Genomic DNA, 17,203 nt, shown 5'->3' with positions numbered 1-17,203 from the left:
GCCAGCAGGGTTCACACTAACGTCATACGCATACAGAACACCTGAAAGACATTTTCAAAGCTTCTGTCGCGTCATGTAGCATCCACCCATACACAGCACAGAAGAATCTAACTTCAGAAACGCACAGCAATATAATAATGTATATGTGATATATACAGTATATGGATATAATAATATATACAGTATATACAGTATATGGATATAATAATATATAGATGTAAATAATGTACAAATGCAGACACTAGCTGTTCTGTATTCAAAGCATTCTTCTGATTTTGTACTTTTTGCAGTTTTGCGCTGTCATGTCTCTGCATTGTCCTGTCCTGTCCTGCACTCAGTGTGTCGTCTACCACAGCGTACGCCTTGACCCTAGTCAGATCCCTAGCATGTGTGAACCCTATACATGGCTAATAAACTGATCTGGAGTCTTGACTCCTGACTCTTGGGTTTGTGAAAGGAGCGGCGCTCAGAGGCATCGGGGCTGCCGTCTCCCACGCCGTGCGTGTCTAACCCCCCTAACGGACGCCGCGGGGGCGAGGCGAGGCCCGGCGCTCTGTAAACCCGCCTTCGCCGGCGAGCCGTCAGCCCCCCCCCCTCCCGCCTCACTCACAGAACTGGCCGGCGTTTGATCTTATTTACTGAGGCTTGTTTAATATACCCCCCCCCCCTGTCGCCTCTTCCCCTGTCGTTTTTACGTCTCTTTTTTAGGACTGTGGAACTTGTAGAAGAGGGGGTCATAGAGGTGTGTGTGTGTGTGTGTGTGTGTGTGTGTGTGTGTGTGTGTGTGTGTGTGTGTGTGTGTGTGTGTGTGTGTGTGTGTGTAGTCTTCTCTGTTTCGGGGGAGGGGGCAGGCAGCCTCCAGTGGTTGTTGAGGTTGAGTCGTCACACCTGGCATGGCAGAGCTCGGCTCGGCTCGGACGCTTTCTTCGGGGGTGGGGGGGGAGCGCCAGGGGGAGGAGCCTCCCACGGCCGCCACCCCCGGTCACGCTCCGCTGAGCTTTGTTTACAATCTGACTACAGGCTAACGTTTTGACTTTAGACTCTCACTTTAATGTTGGGGAGTTGCTGTCCCCACAGACACACACACACACACACACACACACTCCCCTCCCTCTCTCTCCCGCTGGCAGGGAGGTCAGACAGAACATGTGAAGGCCCTTTCCCGTCCAATTAGTCCCCCCGCTAATGAGGCCCAACCTGCCCCCTCCTCCTCCTCCTCTCTTCCTCCCTACTCCTTCCCTCCTTCTCTCCCTCCCTCACCATCTCCTCACCCCCCCCCCCCTTCCCCCCCAGCCCTGAAGCCTGGGTCTCCCCACTGGGTGTAATAATCACAAAGCCGGCTCATGAAAATTAAAAAAAACAAGTCTCTACCCAGGTTACCGAGTGCCCTACCGCTATGCTACTACCTGCAGTAACTAGGGTGACCACCCATCCCGCATCTCGCGGGACAGTCCCGAAAATTGAACGCTTGCCCCGCATCCCGGGAGAACAGAATAATGTCCCGCATTTAAAAGCTCATGGTGAAAAAGAAAAAGGAGGCATAATAATAATTTTATAATAATCATAAAATAAAAAAATGTCTTCTACTTCCAACTTTTCATAAACTCTTGGCCTCTTCTATTTTTAAAAAAATGCTGTTATTGGCGATGACAAAACGAAGGCCCCTCCAAAAAAAAAAGGGCTAAACGCGCATCCGACACTCAAGCTCGTTTTCGTTTGCTTGTCAGTCAGAGAGCCACAGGCGAAAGGTGGTTAACTTTGAGAGAAATCACATATCATTTGAATAACACTGTGTTTATTAGATATACAATATATGGTTGTTTTGTGTTGTGTAGATCTCCAAATGTGAAGACACGGTGATTCTCATTACTATATTGGACATGCACTTTGGAATCTACAGATGTGCGCGCACTTCCTCTGACTGGTCGCAGATTGGACAAGCACAATATGATGGATAGCCCAAACCAGAGCGACAGTTAAAATAACTTTTTTCAAGATAGAAAATTGATAAATGACCACACACACAAAGGACATATCATATTATTATGGATTAATTGTACAAAGACACTGACGTTTGAGAGTGAATTAGAAAGCTTTAAAGTCGCACTGAAATGAAAAAAGCATTCTGTCCCATTTTGGTTCACATAATTAGTCATAGTGTTCACCTATTCAACGATGTATGCCAAAAAAATTACAGAATTCTACTTTTGTTGTAATCTTATATCAAAGTATCTAATTTCTTACTTCCTGGAAAACGGTAGGTCACGTGCAGTGACGACAACAGGTACCTTAGATTTTAGGCCAATAATCTCACGACATCCACCCGTCAATCAACGCTATCCTTCTATCGAATCTGTCTAAAGTTCTTAAAACCCGTCCACTTGTCAATGTTCCAATCAAATTCCTCTGAACATATGTCCCACCCTCATAGCTTGTTTGCGTCGGAAATACGTCAAACTACGGAAGTTAGATGATCTCAAACGTCCGTTTCAGTGCGACTTTAATATGAACGAGACAGGCTAATCGCAGTAGCCTATAGCACGCTCGCATTCTCCAAGCAAAATAAACAGTAGCCTAATTTTGTCTTAGCCTATCTAGTATCGAGATATCAAATAGTTGTTTAGTAAATTATGTACATGTTATTGTTTTGAACAGTAACAGTTCACATAGAGTCTGCTATGTAGGCCTGTGCCGTTACATAGGCTATCTTCCTATTTTTGAGCCCGCATAAACTCCCGAGACGTTTAAATGATGAAATAAATAATAAAGCATTAGGGCTATGCAATTTCCGATGTATCCCGCATTGTCCCGCAAAAGCAGTAGGCTACTACAGTTAGCATGGACAGTACAGACCTTACTACCTAGCGTAGCATAGCATGGCCAAAGCTACCTGTACTACCTAGTATAGCCACGCTTGACCAGTACAGACCTTACTACCTAGCATAGCATAGCATGGCCAAAGCTACCTGTACTACCTAGTATAGCCACGCTTGACCAGTACAGACCTTACTACCTAGCATAGCATAGCATGGCCAAAGCTACCTGTACTACCTAGTATAGCCACGCTTGACCAGTACAGACCTTACTACCTAGCATAGCATAGCATGGCCAAAGCTACCTGTACTACCTAGTATAGCCACGCTTGACCAGTACAGACCTTACTACCTAGCATAGCATAGCATGGCCAAAGCTACCTGTACTACCTAGTATAGCCACGCTTGACCAGTACAGACCTTACTACCTAGCATAGCATAGCCTGGCCAAAGCTACCTGTACTACCTAGTATAGCCACGCTTGACCAGTACAGACCTTACTACCTAGCATAGCATAGCATGGCCAAAGCTACCTGTACTACCTAGTATAGCCACGCTTGACCAGTACAGACCTTACTACCTAGCATAGCATAGCATGGCCAAAGCTACCTGTACTACCTAGTATAGCCACTCTTGACCAGTACAGTCCTTACTACCTAGCATAGCATAGCCTGGCGGGGCCAATACAGACCTTAGTAGGGACTTTCCCCCCAGGAAGCCCCCTGTACTTTTCACCTGGGGGAAAATCCCTTAACTCCATATTCTCTAGAGCTCCCCATGTACAGTAGATGGCGTCCAGTCAGCGGGTAGAAGCTCTCTCAGGAGACAAGGGACTCGCCTGCTTTATAGCCTGCTATACAGTATCAAGGCAGTTGCTAAAAAGAGAAAATAACTCATTCTCGGATTTCTGTCAATGGGAAAAATATTTTTCCCAGCAGATGTCTTAGTTTTACCACAAGATTGAACTAGGAAAGCAGTTTTGTGTTTATACAACAAGATTGGACTAGGAAACCAGTTTCATGTTTACACATATATTTTTGCAGTTTAGTTTGAGAAATCCTTGTGATGCTCTGCAGTAAACACCGGCGATTTGGTTGTGATCGCGACTTATAAACCTCATCTGTCTATATTTTTTCCATCAGATGTCTTAGTTACAGCAATATTGAACTAGGAAAGCAGTTAAGTGTGTGGGATTTATTCCGTTTTAGAAAATCAATTTGGAAAATCAACTTGATCGCTAAACACAGAAGCTTTTTGAAGCAATGAATTGAAACATGGCGCCATGGAAATAAAACTTTTCCAGTAGGCTCCCTACTCAGCCAATCAGAAATGTTCAGCGTTGCCGCCCCACCCACAAAGTACTTTTACCCCGGCAAGAGTACTACCTCGTGAGCGGGGTCTTTTTGGGGGGGGGTCGAAAGTCCCCCGCGAAACCGCCCAGAGGCCCCGGCCCCTTCGGTGTGAACACGGCGAGTCACCCCCACAGGTCCGTAGTTCTGGGGGAAGAGCACGGCGGTGTGAAGGGGCCTGCTAGCTGTAGCTTCATGCTGCGGTCCAGTTGACAGGCACGTTGGAATTTGGAGCTGTGATTGACGTCACACACCCGAGTTGACCGCGTTCCAGGAGCAAAACATGGAAAAACCATACCTCCATGGGAAAAACCCACTATAGCCTGGTCTTTATAGTTCTAGCCAAGTTAGCCATTGTTAGCAATAACAGTTGATGACAGCGTACTACTGTATACGCTATTTTGCACATACAAACACCGTTTGCTGTATGTACTGATTTAATGAGACACAAATAAGACAGATGCGCTAATGAACGGCATTACTACATCTTTCACATCTGCAGAGCAGCCATCTTGATTTGAGGGCGGAGCTGTGGCCGGGTCAGGTAGTTTTTTCCTCTCCTCCCCGTGAGCCACGGTGGATGTACCTCCAGTAGCTCCGCCCTCCCCCAGGGCGGCGTGTGTCGTGCTGGGTGCAGAGAGCTGTCACGGGGAACGGTGGGGTGGAGAGACCAGCGTCCAGGCCTGTCTCTCCCAGGGTGAGCTGTAGGGGGGGGCCCTGCTCTCTCTCTCGGCGCTCAGGCGGTCTGGGTCCAGAGTCACGGGGCCACGGGGGGAGTGTAACGGGAGCCCCCCCACTCACCCCCCCCCCCCCCCCCCTCCTCCTCCTCCCGCCGGCTGGAGGTCAGAGGTCACACTTCCTGTTTCCTGTCTCTGCTGGGTCATCAGAGGGTCTCCCCGTGAGTGTCAGAGACCTCCTCTGGTTCTCCTCTGCCTTTTGTTTGGGCGGGGGGGGGGGGGTTTAGTCTGTTAGCACTCCCTCACTTTATCATCTCCCTCTCTCCCTCTCTCCCTCTCTCTCTCCCTCTCTCTCTCCCTCCCTCGGTGGCAGTGCTCCTGATGATAGCCTCTGGGTCCAGAGGAGGCTTGAGCAAACACAGACCTGTCCTCCCTCTCGCGCCCTCTCATCCTCATCTTCCCCTCCCTCCCTCCCTCCCGCGGTGGGAGGGATCATGGGATGTGCACTGTGACGGTCTGCTGATGTCGGGGAGGTGGGGAGGGTCTCTCGGCAGCCGGCCACGTGACTCTGGGAACCGGGGTGATAGCGTGTGACGCAGGGCAGCGGCAGACAGTCCGGTCTTGTCTGAGGGCAGTAATCTGATTAAGCAGCCAGCAGAAGCCTGGGCTGGACCCAGACTCTCCCGAGCGCTGAAACCTCACAGACAATCAGCCGCATTCACAGACGCAGGCCCGGGTTTTCATTTGGTTGGCCAAGAGAAAGAAAAAGATTGGGAATTGTTCTCATTCCAGAGATATTTATTTTGCAGGCGAGCACGCTCACTAAAGAGATAATATTGTCTTTTCTGTTTTGCCTCAAACAGCGAGTTGTATCATATTGCCTTTCCTTTTGCGTGTCGGTGACATTCCATGCTGTACTACATCACCGGCCAGAATACTCTGTTACCGATTCAGCCTGAAATATATCTTATTATCTACTTATTCTTTGACGGTGCAAAGTCAGGGTCTCAGACAAAATCCGAAAATCCGTTCAGATTTCAATCCCAAAGTGGAAAAATCTGGAAATGCTCTCTGTGTTCAGTCAGGGGAGGCGGGGTGGCACACACCCAGCACGACGCCCGGACTTCAGGGACGCGGCCCGGCTGGAATTAAAGGTAGGAAATGAACGTTGTCTGCTGCCTCAGCGGTCGGCCCCTGACAGATACCCCCACAAACAGGTAGAGAGAGAGAGGGAAGAATGGAGGAGTGCAGGTCTCTCTTCCCTTCACACTTCGAACTCAATTAAAGTTGAGTAATGGGCTTAGGAGAGGGAGGGAGCGCTGCCCAGGCGGGGTCGTCCACATGGCTGTCTGCTCATAGCCCGGGCGGGGTCGTCCACATGGCTGTCTGCTCATAGCCCGGGCGGGGTCGTCCACATGGCTGTCTGCTCATAGCCTTTCCATGACTCACCCGCTGGAAATGTGCCTCCTGTCGTCTCTGCCTCTCTCTCTCTCTTTCTCTTTCTCTTTCTCCCCCCCCTCTCTCTCCCTCTCTCTCTCCATCTCTCCCTCTCTCTTCCCCTCTCTCTCTCTTCCCCTCTCTCTCTCTCTCTACATCTCTCCTTCTCTCTGTCTCTCTCTTTCTCTTTCTCCCCCCCCTCTCTCCCTGTCTCTCTCTCCCTCTCTCTCCCTCTCTCTCTCCCTCTCTCTCTCTCTCCCTCTCTCCCTCTCTCTTCCCCTCTTTCTCTCTTCCTCCCCCCTCTCTCTCTCTTTCTACATCTCTCCTTCTCTCTGTCTCTCTCTTTCTTTGTGTTGCTCTGTTGTCTCTCCCTCTCAATCTCTCTCTGTTGCTGCTGCTCTCTCTCTGTCTCCCTCTCTCTCTGTCTCTCTCTCTCTCTGTCTCTCTCTCTCTCTTTCTCTCTGTCGCTCTATGTGCACTATTCCCCACATGGCAGCACTGCTAACATGATGCAGCCACGTACATACAGGCCTACAGGGTGTTCATACATACAGGCCTACAGGGTGTTCATACTATAATACAGGCCTACAGGGTGTTCATACTATAATACAGGCCTACAGGGTGTTCATACTATAATACAGGCCTACAGGGTGTTCATACTATAATACAGGCCTACAGGGTGTTCATACTATAATACAGGCCTACAGGGTGTTCATACATACAGACCTACAGGGTGTTCATACTATAATACAGGCCTACAGGGTGTTCATACTATAATACAGGCCTACAGGGTGTTCATACATACAGACCTACAGGGTGTTCATACATACAGGCCTACAGGGTGTTCATACTATAATACAGACCTACAGGGTGTTCATACTATAATACAGGCCTACAGGGTGTTCATACATACAGGCCTACAGGGTGTTCATACTATAATACAGACCTACAGGGTGTTCATACTATAATACAGGCCTACAGTGTGTTCATACATACAGACCTACAGGGTGTTCATACTATAATACAGGCCTACAGGGTGTTCATACATACAGACCTACAGGGTGTTCATACATACAGGCCTACAGGGTGTTCATACTATAATACAGGCCTACAGGGTGTTCATACATACAGGCCTACAGGGTGTTCATACATACAGACCTACATGTACAGTGTGTTGATATACACTTTGTTATTCACTGCTCTGATGAAGGAAAGTAAACAGTCATGAAACATGGTGGAGTGAAGCCACGTGAAGGTGCCTTGATCCGGCAAACACTCCCTGTCATTCTAACCTCTGGGTGGCTTCTGTTCTCGTCCAGAGAGGTCAGAGCCGCGGTCAGCAGGTCTGCCTGCCGTGTGTAACCCTGTTACGGTAAGTTTTCACCCATGGAGATTATATCCAATAACAAACAGTTAACCTATTAAAAAAGCGATTCCAACCTGAACCGAATATGTAGAAGCCAGTGCAGAGACAACGGGGTCTTTAGTTGAGTGGACGAGACAGCCCAGGCAGATGACTCCTGCCCAGACGCTTTGTCAGGCGTTTTATCAGCGGATTCCGTCTGGCTCTAGTCACCGTCAGCCCACAAGTCCAGACATGTCATCCTCGGCTCCGAGGGGAGGTCACGCCGTGGCCGGATTCCTGTCAGCCCAGCCCAGGACAGGAGCACCCTCCATCTCTGTCCTCATCACTCACCCTCCCAGCATGCCTCACTCGCCCGCCCACCTCGGCTGTTTGTAATTATCTCGTTTCTCTCCGCGGTGGATTTCAAATGTATTTTCACACACGGAATGGTTATGAAATTGCATTCGTGTTCTTATTATGGCCAAGCGGAAACAGACCCACCTGGGTTATATGAGGACAAGACCGAAACTAAATATTCCCGAATATTAACCCGACCGTGTAAAAAACAAAAACACAAATAAAACTCCACAAACAGCAGGTTTCTCAGGTACCCGCAGGCCTGCGTTGGCGGAGCAGGTCGACCCGTGACCTGCGGCCGTGTCCGGGCTGGACCGAGGTGGCTCCCTGTACGGGAACAGCAGCTGCTGTGTTGCTCTGTGACCCTGAGGGGAGTTCGTGGCACGTGGGAGTCAGCGACAGGCTTGTGGTTCGCTGTTTCTCGTCTGGCCTGGCCTGCGTTGAGCAACCGGCCACATGTTAGCAGTTTCTGTGCAGCCCTCCGAGCCCCCCCACCCCTTCCCCCCTTCCCCCGCACCCTGTGACTTGTGCTTTTGTAGAAAGAGGAAGGAGGTGAGCTCTGGTCTGGAGGGAGGTGAGCTGGTCTGGAGGGAGGTGAGCTCTGGTCTGGAGGGAGGTGAGCTGGTCTGGAGGGAGGTGAGCTCTGGTCTGGAGGGAGGTGAGCTGGTCTGGAGGGAGGTGAACTGGTCTGGAGGGAGGTGAGCTGGTCTGGAGGGAGGTGAGCTGGTCTGGAGGGAGGTGAGCTGGTCTGGAGGGAGGTGAGCTGGTCTGGAGGGAGGTGAGCTGGTCTGGAGGGAGGTGAGCTCTGGTCTGGAGGGAGGTGAGCTGGTCTGGAGGGAGGTGAGCTCTGGTCTGGAGGGAGGTGAGCTGGTCTGGAGGGAGGTGAGCTGGTCTGGAGGGAGGTGAGCTGGTCTGGAGGGAGGTGAACTGGTCTGGAGGGAGGTGAGCTGGTCTGGAGGGAGGTGAGCTCTGGTCTGGAGGGAGGTGAGCTGGTCTGGAGGGAGGTGAACTGGTCTGGAGGGAGGTGAGCTGGTCTGGAGGGAGGTGAGCTGGTCTGGAGGGAGGTGAGCTCTGGTCTGGAGGGAGGTGAGCTCTGGTCTGGAGGTCAGGAGGTCAGGACTTCTGGGTCCTGGAGGTCAGGAGGTCAGGACCTCTGGGTCCTGGAGGGAGGTGAGCTCTGGTCTGGAGGTCAGGAGGTCATGACCTCTGGGTCCTGGAGGGCGCACGGCCACGCTGACTAAGGTTCTCTGTCCGTCGGCTCCGGACAGCCTTGATAACTTCTCGACGGACTCTGCTGTCAACCCCCAGTGCAGAGGGAGAGACTGTTCTCTACTGCCCTCAGTACAGAGGGAGAGACTTTACTGCCCTCAGTACAGAGGGAGAGACTCTACTGCCCTCAGTACAGAGGGAGAGACTTTACTGCCCTCAGTACAGAGGGAGAGACTCTACTGCCCTCAGTACAGAGGGAGAGACTTTACTGCCCTCAGTACAGAGGGAGAGACTCTTCTCTTCTGCCCTCAGTACAGACTCTACTGCCCTCGGTACAGAGGGAGAGACTCTACTGCCCTCAGTACAGAGGGAGAGACTCTACTGCCCTCAGTACAGAGGGAGAGACTCTACTCTGCTGCCCTCGGTACCGAGGGAGAGACTCTACTGCCCTCAGTACAGAGGGAGAGACTCTACTGCCCTCAGTACAGAGGGAGAGACTCTACTGCCCTCGGTACCGAGGGAGAGACTCTACTGCCCTCAATACAGAGGGAGAGACTCTACTGCCCTCAGTACAGAGGGAGAGACTCTACTCTGCTGCCCTCGGTACCGAGGGAGAGACTCTACTGCCCTCAGTACAGAGGGAGAGACTCTACTCTGCTGCCCTCAGTACCGAGGGAGAGGGAGGGGACCGAAAAGACCCAGATTTCCTCCCGTAATCTGAAACATACCGAGTGTTTCTGACAAAAAAAACACTTTTATTTGTTTCCTCCCCTGTTTCCTCTCTCTCTGGGGCGTCTTTACGGCCGAAAGATTCCAGAGGGAGAGGAATAGAGAGAGAGTGAGGGAGAGAGAGAGAAAGAGAGGGAGAGAGAGACAAGTAGTGAGGGAGAGAAAGGAGAGAAAGAGAGAGAGAGGAAGAGAGAGAGTGAGGGAGAGGGGGAGAGAGAGTGAGGGAGAGAGATACAGAGAGAGAGAAAGAGATGGAGAGGAAGAGAGGGAGAGTGGGAGGGAGGGAGAGGAAGAGAGAGAGAGGGAGAGGAAGAGAGAGGGAGGGAGAGGAAGAGAGAGGGAGAATGACTGACTTGTGGTCGGGCCTGGAGGTTCTGGCCGTGGTTCTGGTCGTGCCAGCATCGCAGCGTCACCCTCGACACAAACATCCCCCCCGAGCGAACCGCGGCCGTGGCAACAGGCGGCCAGCGGGCTGCGGCCGCCCGCCATAGTGCCAGGGGAAAGAGGGGCGCTACCTTGGCAACGGGGAGAGAGAGAGAGAGAGAGAGAGAGAGAGAGGGGGGCGTGGCCAGCTGTGGCCGCCGCCCTGTGTACCCAGCAGGGGCACGGCTGGAACCCCTGTGGTCTGGAGGGAGGCGCGCTGGCACGCCTCCGTGTTGCACAAGGAGCAGACGACCTCAGTGGAATATTCATATCCCCATTCTGTAAACATGTAAACAAGTTAATGCACACGTCAAAACATATCCTATAGATAAATATTTATACCTATACTTCCACAAGGCCCATACAAGGCACCACTTGACTACTTGATTAACTGCTCAGCCCCACCTACTCCCCAAACACACCCCCATTCCCTCCCTCCCTAGCCTTAACCCTCCTAACCCATTCCTCCCATGCGTATATAATTTGTATTCTGCATTTAGCTATGTACGGGCCGGCTATAGCTCAGGAGGTAGAGTGGGTCGTCCAATGATCGTAGAGTCGGCGGTTCGAATCCCGCCTCCTCTTGTCCACATGTCAGAGTGTCCTTGGGTAAGAAGACACTGGAGCCCCAAATTGCTCCCAATGAGCAGGCTGGCACCTTGCATGGCAGCTGCCGCCACTTGTGTATGAATGGGTGAATGAGAGACCATTGTAAAGCACTTTGGATAAAAGCGCTATATAAGTGAAGTCCATTTACCATTTTGCATATATTTCTGCTACTGTCTTTTATTCTATATCTTGTATCAGTGATGTACTACACTGCTTCTCGGATTTATCCTTTTTTAACCTCTCTGCATTGCTGTGTGTGCACAATCTAGGAGCTAGCGGAAAAAACATTTCACTGCTCTTTGCACTTGTGCAGTATTATGTAACATGACCAATAAAGTTGACAGGTCTGGTCTGTCCGGCCGTGTGGCTGGGTGGTCAAGGCTGGGCTCCAGCTGAGGCCTGTGTCCATGGTGGACGGGGTGATCGACCGGGCTGCTGTGTCCTTGATAGACGGGTTGATTCAACACTCCATGTTTGTTGGTTTGTTTAGCTGTGTTTTTTTATTCTGGCCTCCCTAACATTATTTCAGAGAGGTGAACGGTGGACGTTCGTCCTCGTGCTTCTGAGAAGTTAACGTGTCCTCGTGTCTCTGAGGTGGACATGTCTGTCCTCGGGTCTCTACGGTGGATATGTCTGTCCTCGGGTCTCTGAGGTGGACATGTCTGTCCTCGTGTCTCTGCGGTGGACATGTCTGTCCTCGGGTCTCTACGGTGGACATGTCTGTCCTCGGGTCTCTGCGGTGGACATGTCTGTCCTCGTGTCTCTGCGGTGGACATGTCTGTCCTCGTGTCTCTGCGGTGGACATGTCTCGGCTCAGCAGGTCTAAACAAGGACATGACAGTTGTTGTTGCTTTCCATCTTTTTCCACCCTGTATCTTAATTTAGCTTTTAAAATATCCCCCCGTCTCCGGCCACATCTGTCTCTCCCCGGGTTTTTACGACTGTTTTCCTTCAGTCTTTTTTTGCTTTTAATTTGTTTGCGGGACACCCCTCCCCTCCCGACGTCGGACTGCGTTGCCAGGGCGACGGACCGTGGGGAGGAATTCCGAGACCTGGGTAAATCTGACTCTGGCACACGCGCGCCACAAACATCGCTCTTCCTTAAACTGGAAGACCCAAGTGCATTAAACTCCCATGACTCAAGTGGGGAGGACGCGGAGGGGAGGCTGGTTTCCACGGCGCCCGTGTGTGTTTAAAGGAGAAGAGGTCGGGGTCTGTTCCCCCGGCCGGGAGGAGGCACCTGGGACCCTGGCCTCTTCTCCTCTCCAGCAGGGGGCGCTGTTCTGGGCTGGCTGCCCCTGCGCCTCCCTGCATACCAGAACACCTTCTATTCCAGGGTGGCCAGAGAGAGGGAGAGAGAGAGAGGGGGGGGGGTGGAGGGAGAGAGAGAGCAGAGAGAGAGAGTGGGGGAGAGAGGGAGATAGAAAGAGAGGGGGGGAGAAAGAGAGGGGGAGAGAGAGAGAGAGATGGATAGAGAGATTGAGAGAGAGGGGGAGAGAGAGATGGAGGGAGAGAGATTGAGAGAGAGATGGAGAAAGATGGAGGGAGAGAGATGGAGAGAGAGATGGAGGAGGGGGGGGGGCTAATAGCAGTCAGAATATTCCTCTGGATCCCTCAGTGTTCATGAATTACTGTTTGTCCATCTATTGGCCTTACTAAGTGACCAGGCTTTTAGAAATGTTGTGGTCATCACCCATGTATGGCCTCAATGTTGAGAGCTGAATCGAGGCTTGTTGGTCCTGGCCTACGGAGGAACAAGGTTCGGTGTGTTCCCCTCCTCTAAACTCCCGTTTGTGTCACTTCCAAATCCCAGATTTGCTAGTTTGTATATGGAGGCAGGGGAAGGGAACAGACTTGTTTATCTTCCAACTGACGTGATTCGGTGTCTATCGCCGGGCTGCATCCCGGCTGCCCTCCCTCTCCTGGGAGTCTGATCTGAGTCAGCCATCTCTCAGTGGCACAGCTGACCTGGAGAAAGAGGAGGCCCATATGATCCCAATTTCCCCCCATAGACACCGCACAACAACAAACCAACAACAACAACAACACACAAAAAAACTGTGCTGAGATAGGAAGGAAATCAAGAGAAAAAAACGGGAGAAGGGGGGCAGAATGGAAAGATGAAAGGAGGAGTGGAGGGAGAGAGGGAGAGAGGGAGTGAGGGGGGGGGGGGATGGAATTTGGCACATCTGTTACCTTGGCAGGGCTCTTAATCATGTGTGATGTTGTGTGGAGGTTGAGAGATGGTCATGAGAGGAGCTTGTCTCCAGGGCTCGGCGGTCATGTGCTCGTGGACAGGGACTGGACCAGGGAGCGCTGGGGCGAACAGCGCGCAACACAAGGACGCTGTAACTGGAGATCACAGAGAACAAATAAGGGCTTCTTCCTCCTTTTTTTCCTCTCAAGCTGTTTCCATTTTTCACTCTGATCAGTGACCTCAACACCAGAGCAGTTATGAGAACATAAACAGTGAAAAAAATAAGTAGAAGAATGCTGTTGATAACTTAGTTTTGGTCTTGTGTATCTTTCCAAACATTTGCGCTATGCGCTGTATTTGACTAGATGTCGTCTGAGTGAGATGTTGTCGGAGATGTTTTGCCTCAGCTCAAAAGGAATGTCGAGATATTTAATACCTCAGGGTTGCTCTTCCACATCTCAGAGTTATTTATGAGTTGAATGGTTTACCACAATCCTCAATAAACACAATTCCAGTATGTGTTGCACAACACATAATAAGCTTCTGTAAGTCACTGGGAAAATATTTTTATTAAATTTGGATTTTAAAAAATGCTGCTGAGAGAGAACAGCATTGTAGCGAAATCGAATTAAAAGTGGAATTAAAATTCTAAAGAGCAAAACTTCACGTCCACACATCACATTATCGTCTGGAATTAAATTAAGTTTCTTTTGGAGCCCACCGTCTTCTCCAAAACGACACACAACGGCTTATCGTATCTCATACACCGCCCTCAACCATGTCAAAACAAATATCATCCTGCGCCTCTAAACCAAATTAGATATTTCACTACAAACTATAATCTTTTCTAAGATGGGAATCCTACGAGCTTGGATCTTTCCTGATGGAATCAGCGGAATGTATTTTTTCCTGGTCGTTCGGTGCCAGCGTACACAAGTTGTTCAGATACGACCGCTCGAAGACGGCCATTTTGGCCAACAACAACACAGTCGCACAGTCGTCTTGTCCGGAGGGTTCTGCTCCTACCAGTAAATTACAGCCCCAGCCAGGCGCTCTGCCACAGGCCTTCTCTGCTCCCTCATTCCACCCTGCTGAGTGATCAGCCTCGTACAGAAATAAAATATCTGGCTCGCGTAGCAAGAGCTGTTTTTCCGCATAGTGATTATGAGTGGAGTTTGGTAAATGCCATTCTTTTTAGACCTGACCATATTTTCCCCGGAGTTTCCCTCAGAGCTCCCAAACTCCTCCGCTAGACCAACAGCATGACTGCCCAAGCAGAGCTGTGACTGAGGCGGTTTGGTGATGTTGGAACGTCACGCGTCTCTAGACATGCGTACTGTACATACGGTGACACTGTAATGGTGACACACACGATGCTATGACTTGTATGTTTCATGATATACCTATCCTGTATCTGTGTGTGTGTGTGTGTGTGTGTGTGTGTGTGTGTGTGTGTGTGTGTGTGACTGTGTGTGTGTGTGTGTGTGTGACTGTGTGTGTGTGTGTGTGTGTGTGTGTGTGTGTGTGTGTGTGTGTGTGTGAGTCTGCGGCATTCTACAAATTAAAAGTTCCTCAACTGAATTGCGTTGGGAATTGCATCCGATTTGAGCCGAGTGCGTTTCGTGAGTGACAGTGAGGGCTGTGGTCGTGGGCGTCTCAACCCTCTTCTCCTCTCCGTCCGATAGTTGCTGCGCCAGGTGACGTCATCGGAGAGGCACTGGAGAGCCCGCCTGGGGGGGGGCGCGGCCGGGGGGCGTGGCGGCGTAGCGGAGGACGAGGAGGAGGAGGAGGAAGGCTTCGAGAGCGGCGACTGCGACGACGAGGACGAGTGCGCCGGCGTGTCGGGGCTGGGTCCGCCCCCCAGGCGCAAGCGGCTACGCATCTTCGCAGGTGAGAGACCGGTCACACCCCATCCCCCTTCCCCTCCCCCGCCCGAAAAGTCACTCCCCCGTTCTGGCCGACCGACGCCGTCTTCGACATCATCCGCCATCTTGGGGCGTTTGAGTTCCCGTCTCCGACATCCGCCATCTTGGGCGTTTTGAGTTCTCAAGATCTAGTTTGATCTTTGCTGAGCAGCCTTCCAGACACGTATCCACGGTGACCTCTCGTTGTTACTGTATATTTCTAAACAGGGTTAGGAAAGAATGCTGGCTATGTGCTATGAGACGGTGGAGGCTGTAATCGCTGTTTATAGATGAAAAGATTGTTACCGAAGCGAAGCCAGTTAATACAGCTCCCTGTATCCTCCCAAATCCCCCTGAGCGGACTGGGGAGGGGTTTATATGTGACTACCGTCCACGCTACCACACACACCGCCACACAGAGGCCCGCTGGTGTCAGCCAGGAGACAGAAAACTTCCTTAGGTAGCCATTTCACCTCAACCTCTCGAACTCCGCAAGCCACACACACACACACCCTCCACCGGCGGTACCCAAAAAAGGACCTCCGTCCTGCTCGAAAGACAAACAGAGAACAAAAGAAGCAACAAACTGTTTCAGAGCAAAGAAACCAAACAGAAGTGGGGGTGGGGGGGGGGGGCGGAAGAAACCAAACAGAAGTGGGGGTGGGGGGGGGGGGGGGGGAAACCAAACAGAAGTGGGGTTGAGGGGGGGGGTGGAAGAAACCAAACAGAAGTGGGGGTGAGGGGGGGGGTGGAAGAAACCAAACAGAAGTTGGGGGGTAACAGAAGACACCAAACAACAGTTGGGGGTATTTAATTGCCCGCCTAAATCATGGACACAGACACAGTCATCCATGACCGGATGGGATGAGTAGATAAGGATGATACTGACAGACTGATAGACGACGGATATTATAGTAAACTGCCAGTTTGGGAACCTTTTAATGTCTAGCTGAGTACCTAGGACTGGAATGAGGAACTGATTAGAACTGATACTGTAAGGACAAGCGATGACAAGGATTCCAATGCAGGCCTACCTGGACCCGTACTTGTTACACAAATGGCGAACAAACGTTCTATTCTGTTCTGAACAGAAGAAACCAAACAGGGGTTGGGGGAAAGAGGCGGGCAGCAGGAACAAGAGGCTCAAAGCCCCGCCAGCTGAGTCAACAGGCGGGGAGGGAGGCGTCTCCCAGCCGGGGCTGTTGTGGCAGCGTTCTGGGTCGGCCGGGGCAGGGCAGGGTACCAGAACCAGAACCAGGGGCCGCTCCACGAGGGGAGGGGAGTGGAGGGCCAAGGCTTCCAGCGGGCCAGGCCGTGAGAGCCGGCCGCTCCCTCTCTCCGCGCTCTCCCGGGCGAGGGGGCGTGGCCGCGCTGGGGCGCCGCTGCGTGGTCGTCCGGCAGGTCGCTCGCCCAGCAGGGGGGGCAGATGTGTGTTTGTCTTCTCTTCCCCGCTCTCTTATTCCATCTCTCTTGTGTTGCTAAACTTTCCATGATCTGTTCTCAAAGCCTGCGAACACACTGTGTGTGTGTGTGCGTGTGTGTGTGTGTGTGTGTGTGTGTGTGTGTGTGTGTGTGTGTGTGTGTGTGTGGGCTACGTACTCGTGTGTGTGCATGTCTGTGTGTTGTCTGTGTGTGTGTCTGTGTTTGTGCATGTGTGAGTGTGTGTAGGCTACATGCTTGTGTGTGTGTGCGTGTGTGTATACTGTATGTTTGTGTGTGTTTGTGTTTGTGTGTGTGTGTGTGTGTGTGTGGACTACATACTTGTGTGTGTGCATGTCTGTGTTGTGTGTGTGTGTGTGTGTGTTTGTGTGTGTGTCTGTGTTTGTGCGTGTGTGAGTGTGTGTAGGCTACGTGCTCGTGTGTGTGTGTGTGTGTGTGTGTGTGTGTGTGTGATCCTGCCTGTTGGTGCATGCGTCGGTAATGTTTGCAGACCTTGGATAGTCTCTGCTGACGGCAGGTATGGAGATAGCCGCTGATAGCCTGTGATGACCCAGTAAAACACTGACCCCTCCTGACCCGGCATCCCGTTCTGCCCAGATAGGAGGCTGGGGGGGGTGCGGGGTCGAAGGTCACCGTGCAGAGCAGAGGGCCCTAATGGGCGGCCTGTCTGTGCCTGGTGCTCTGAGATGGACGAGACAGATCTGGTTTCACAAA

General features: G+C 51.5%; 1 protein-coding gene across 1 annotated transcript in view; it reads left to right on the top strand.

Annotated features, from left to right (window-relative positions):
• The window catches only part of gpc3 (glypican 3), a gene marked incomplete at both ends in the record, with an annotated part of 133,007 nt that overhangs the window by 114,716 nt on the left and 1,088 nt on the right, over nucleotides 1-17,203 (top strand). Inside the window, one exon of the mRNA XM_084448618.1 lies at nucleotides 14,831-15,035. Coding sequence (XP_084304744.1) covers nucleotides 14,831-15,035 — 205 coding nt within the window. The remainder of the gene's footprint in view (nucleotides 1-14,830; nucleotides 15,036-17,203) is intronic.

The sequence above is a fragment of the Borostomias antarcticus genome, assembly GCF_949987555.1.
Source record: "Borostomias antarcticus genome assembly, chromosome: 14".
In the NCBI taxonomy this organism is placed as follows: Eukaryota; Metazoa; Chordata; class Actinopteri; order Stomiiformes; family Stomiidae; genus Borostomias; species Borostomias antarcticus.
Note: the sequence above shows the minus strand (reverse complement) of the source record. Positions and strands in the feature narration are given on the sequence as shown.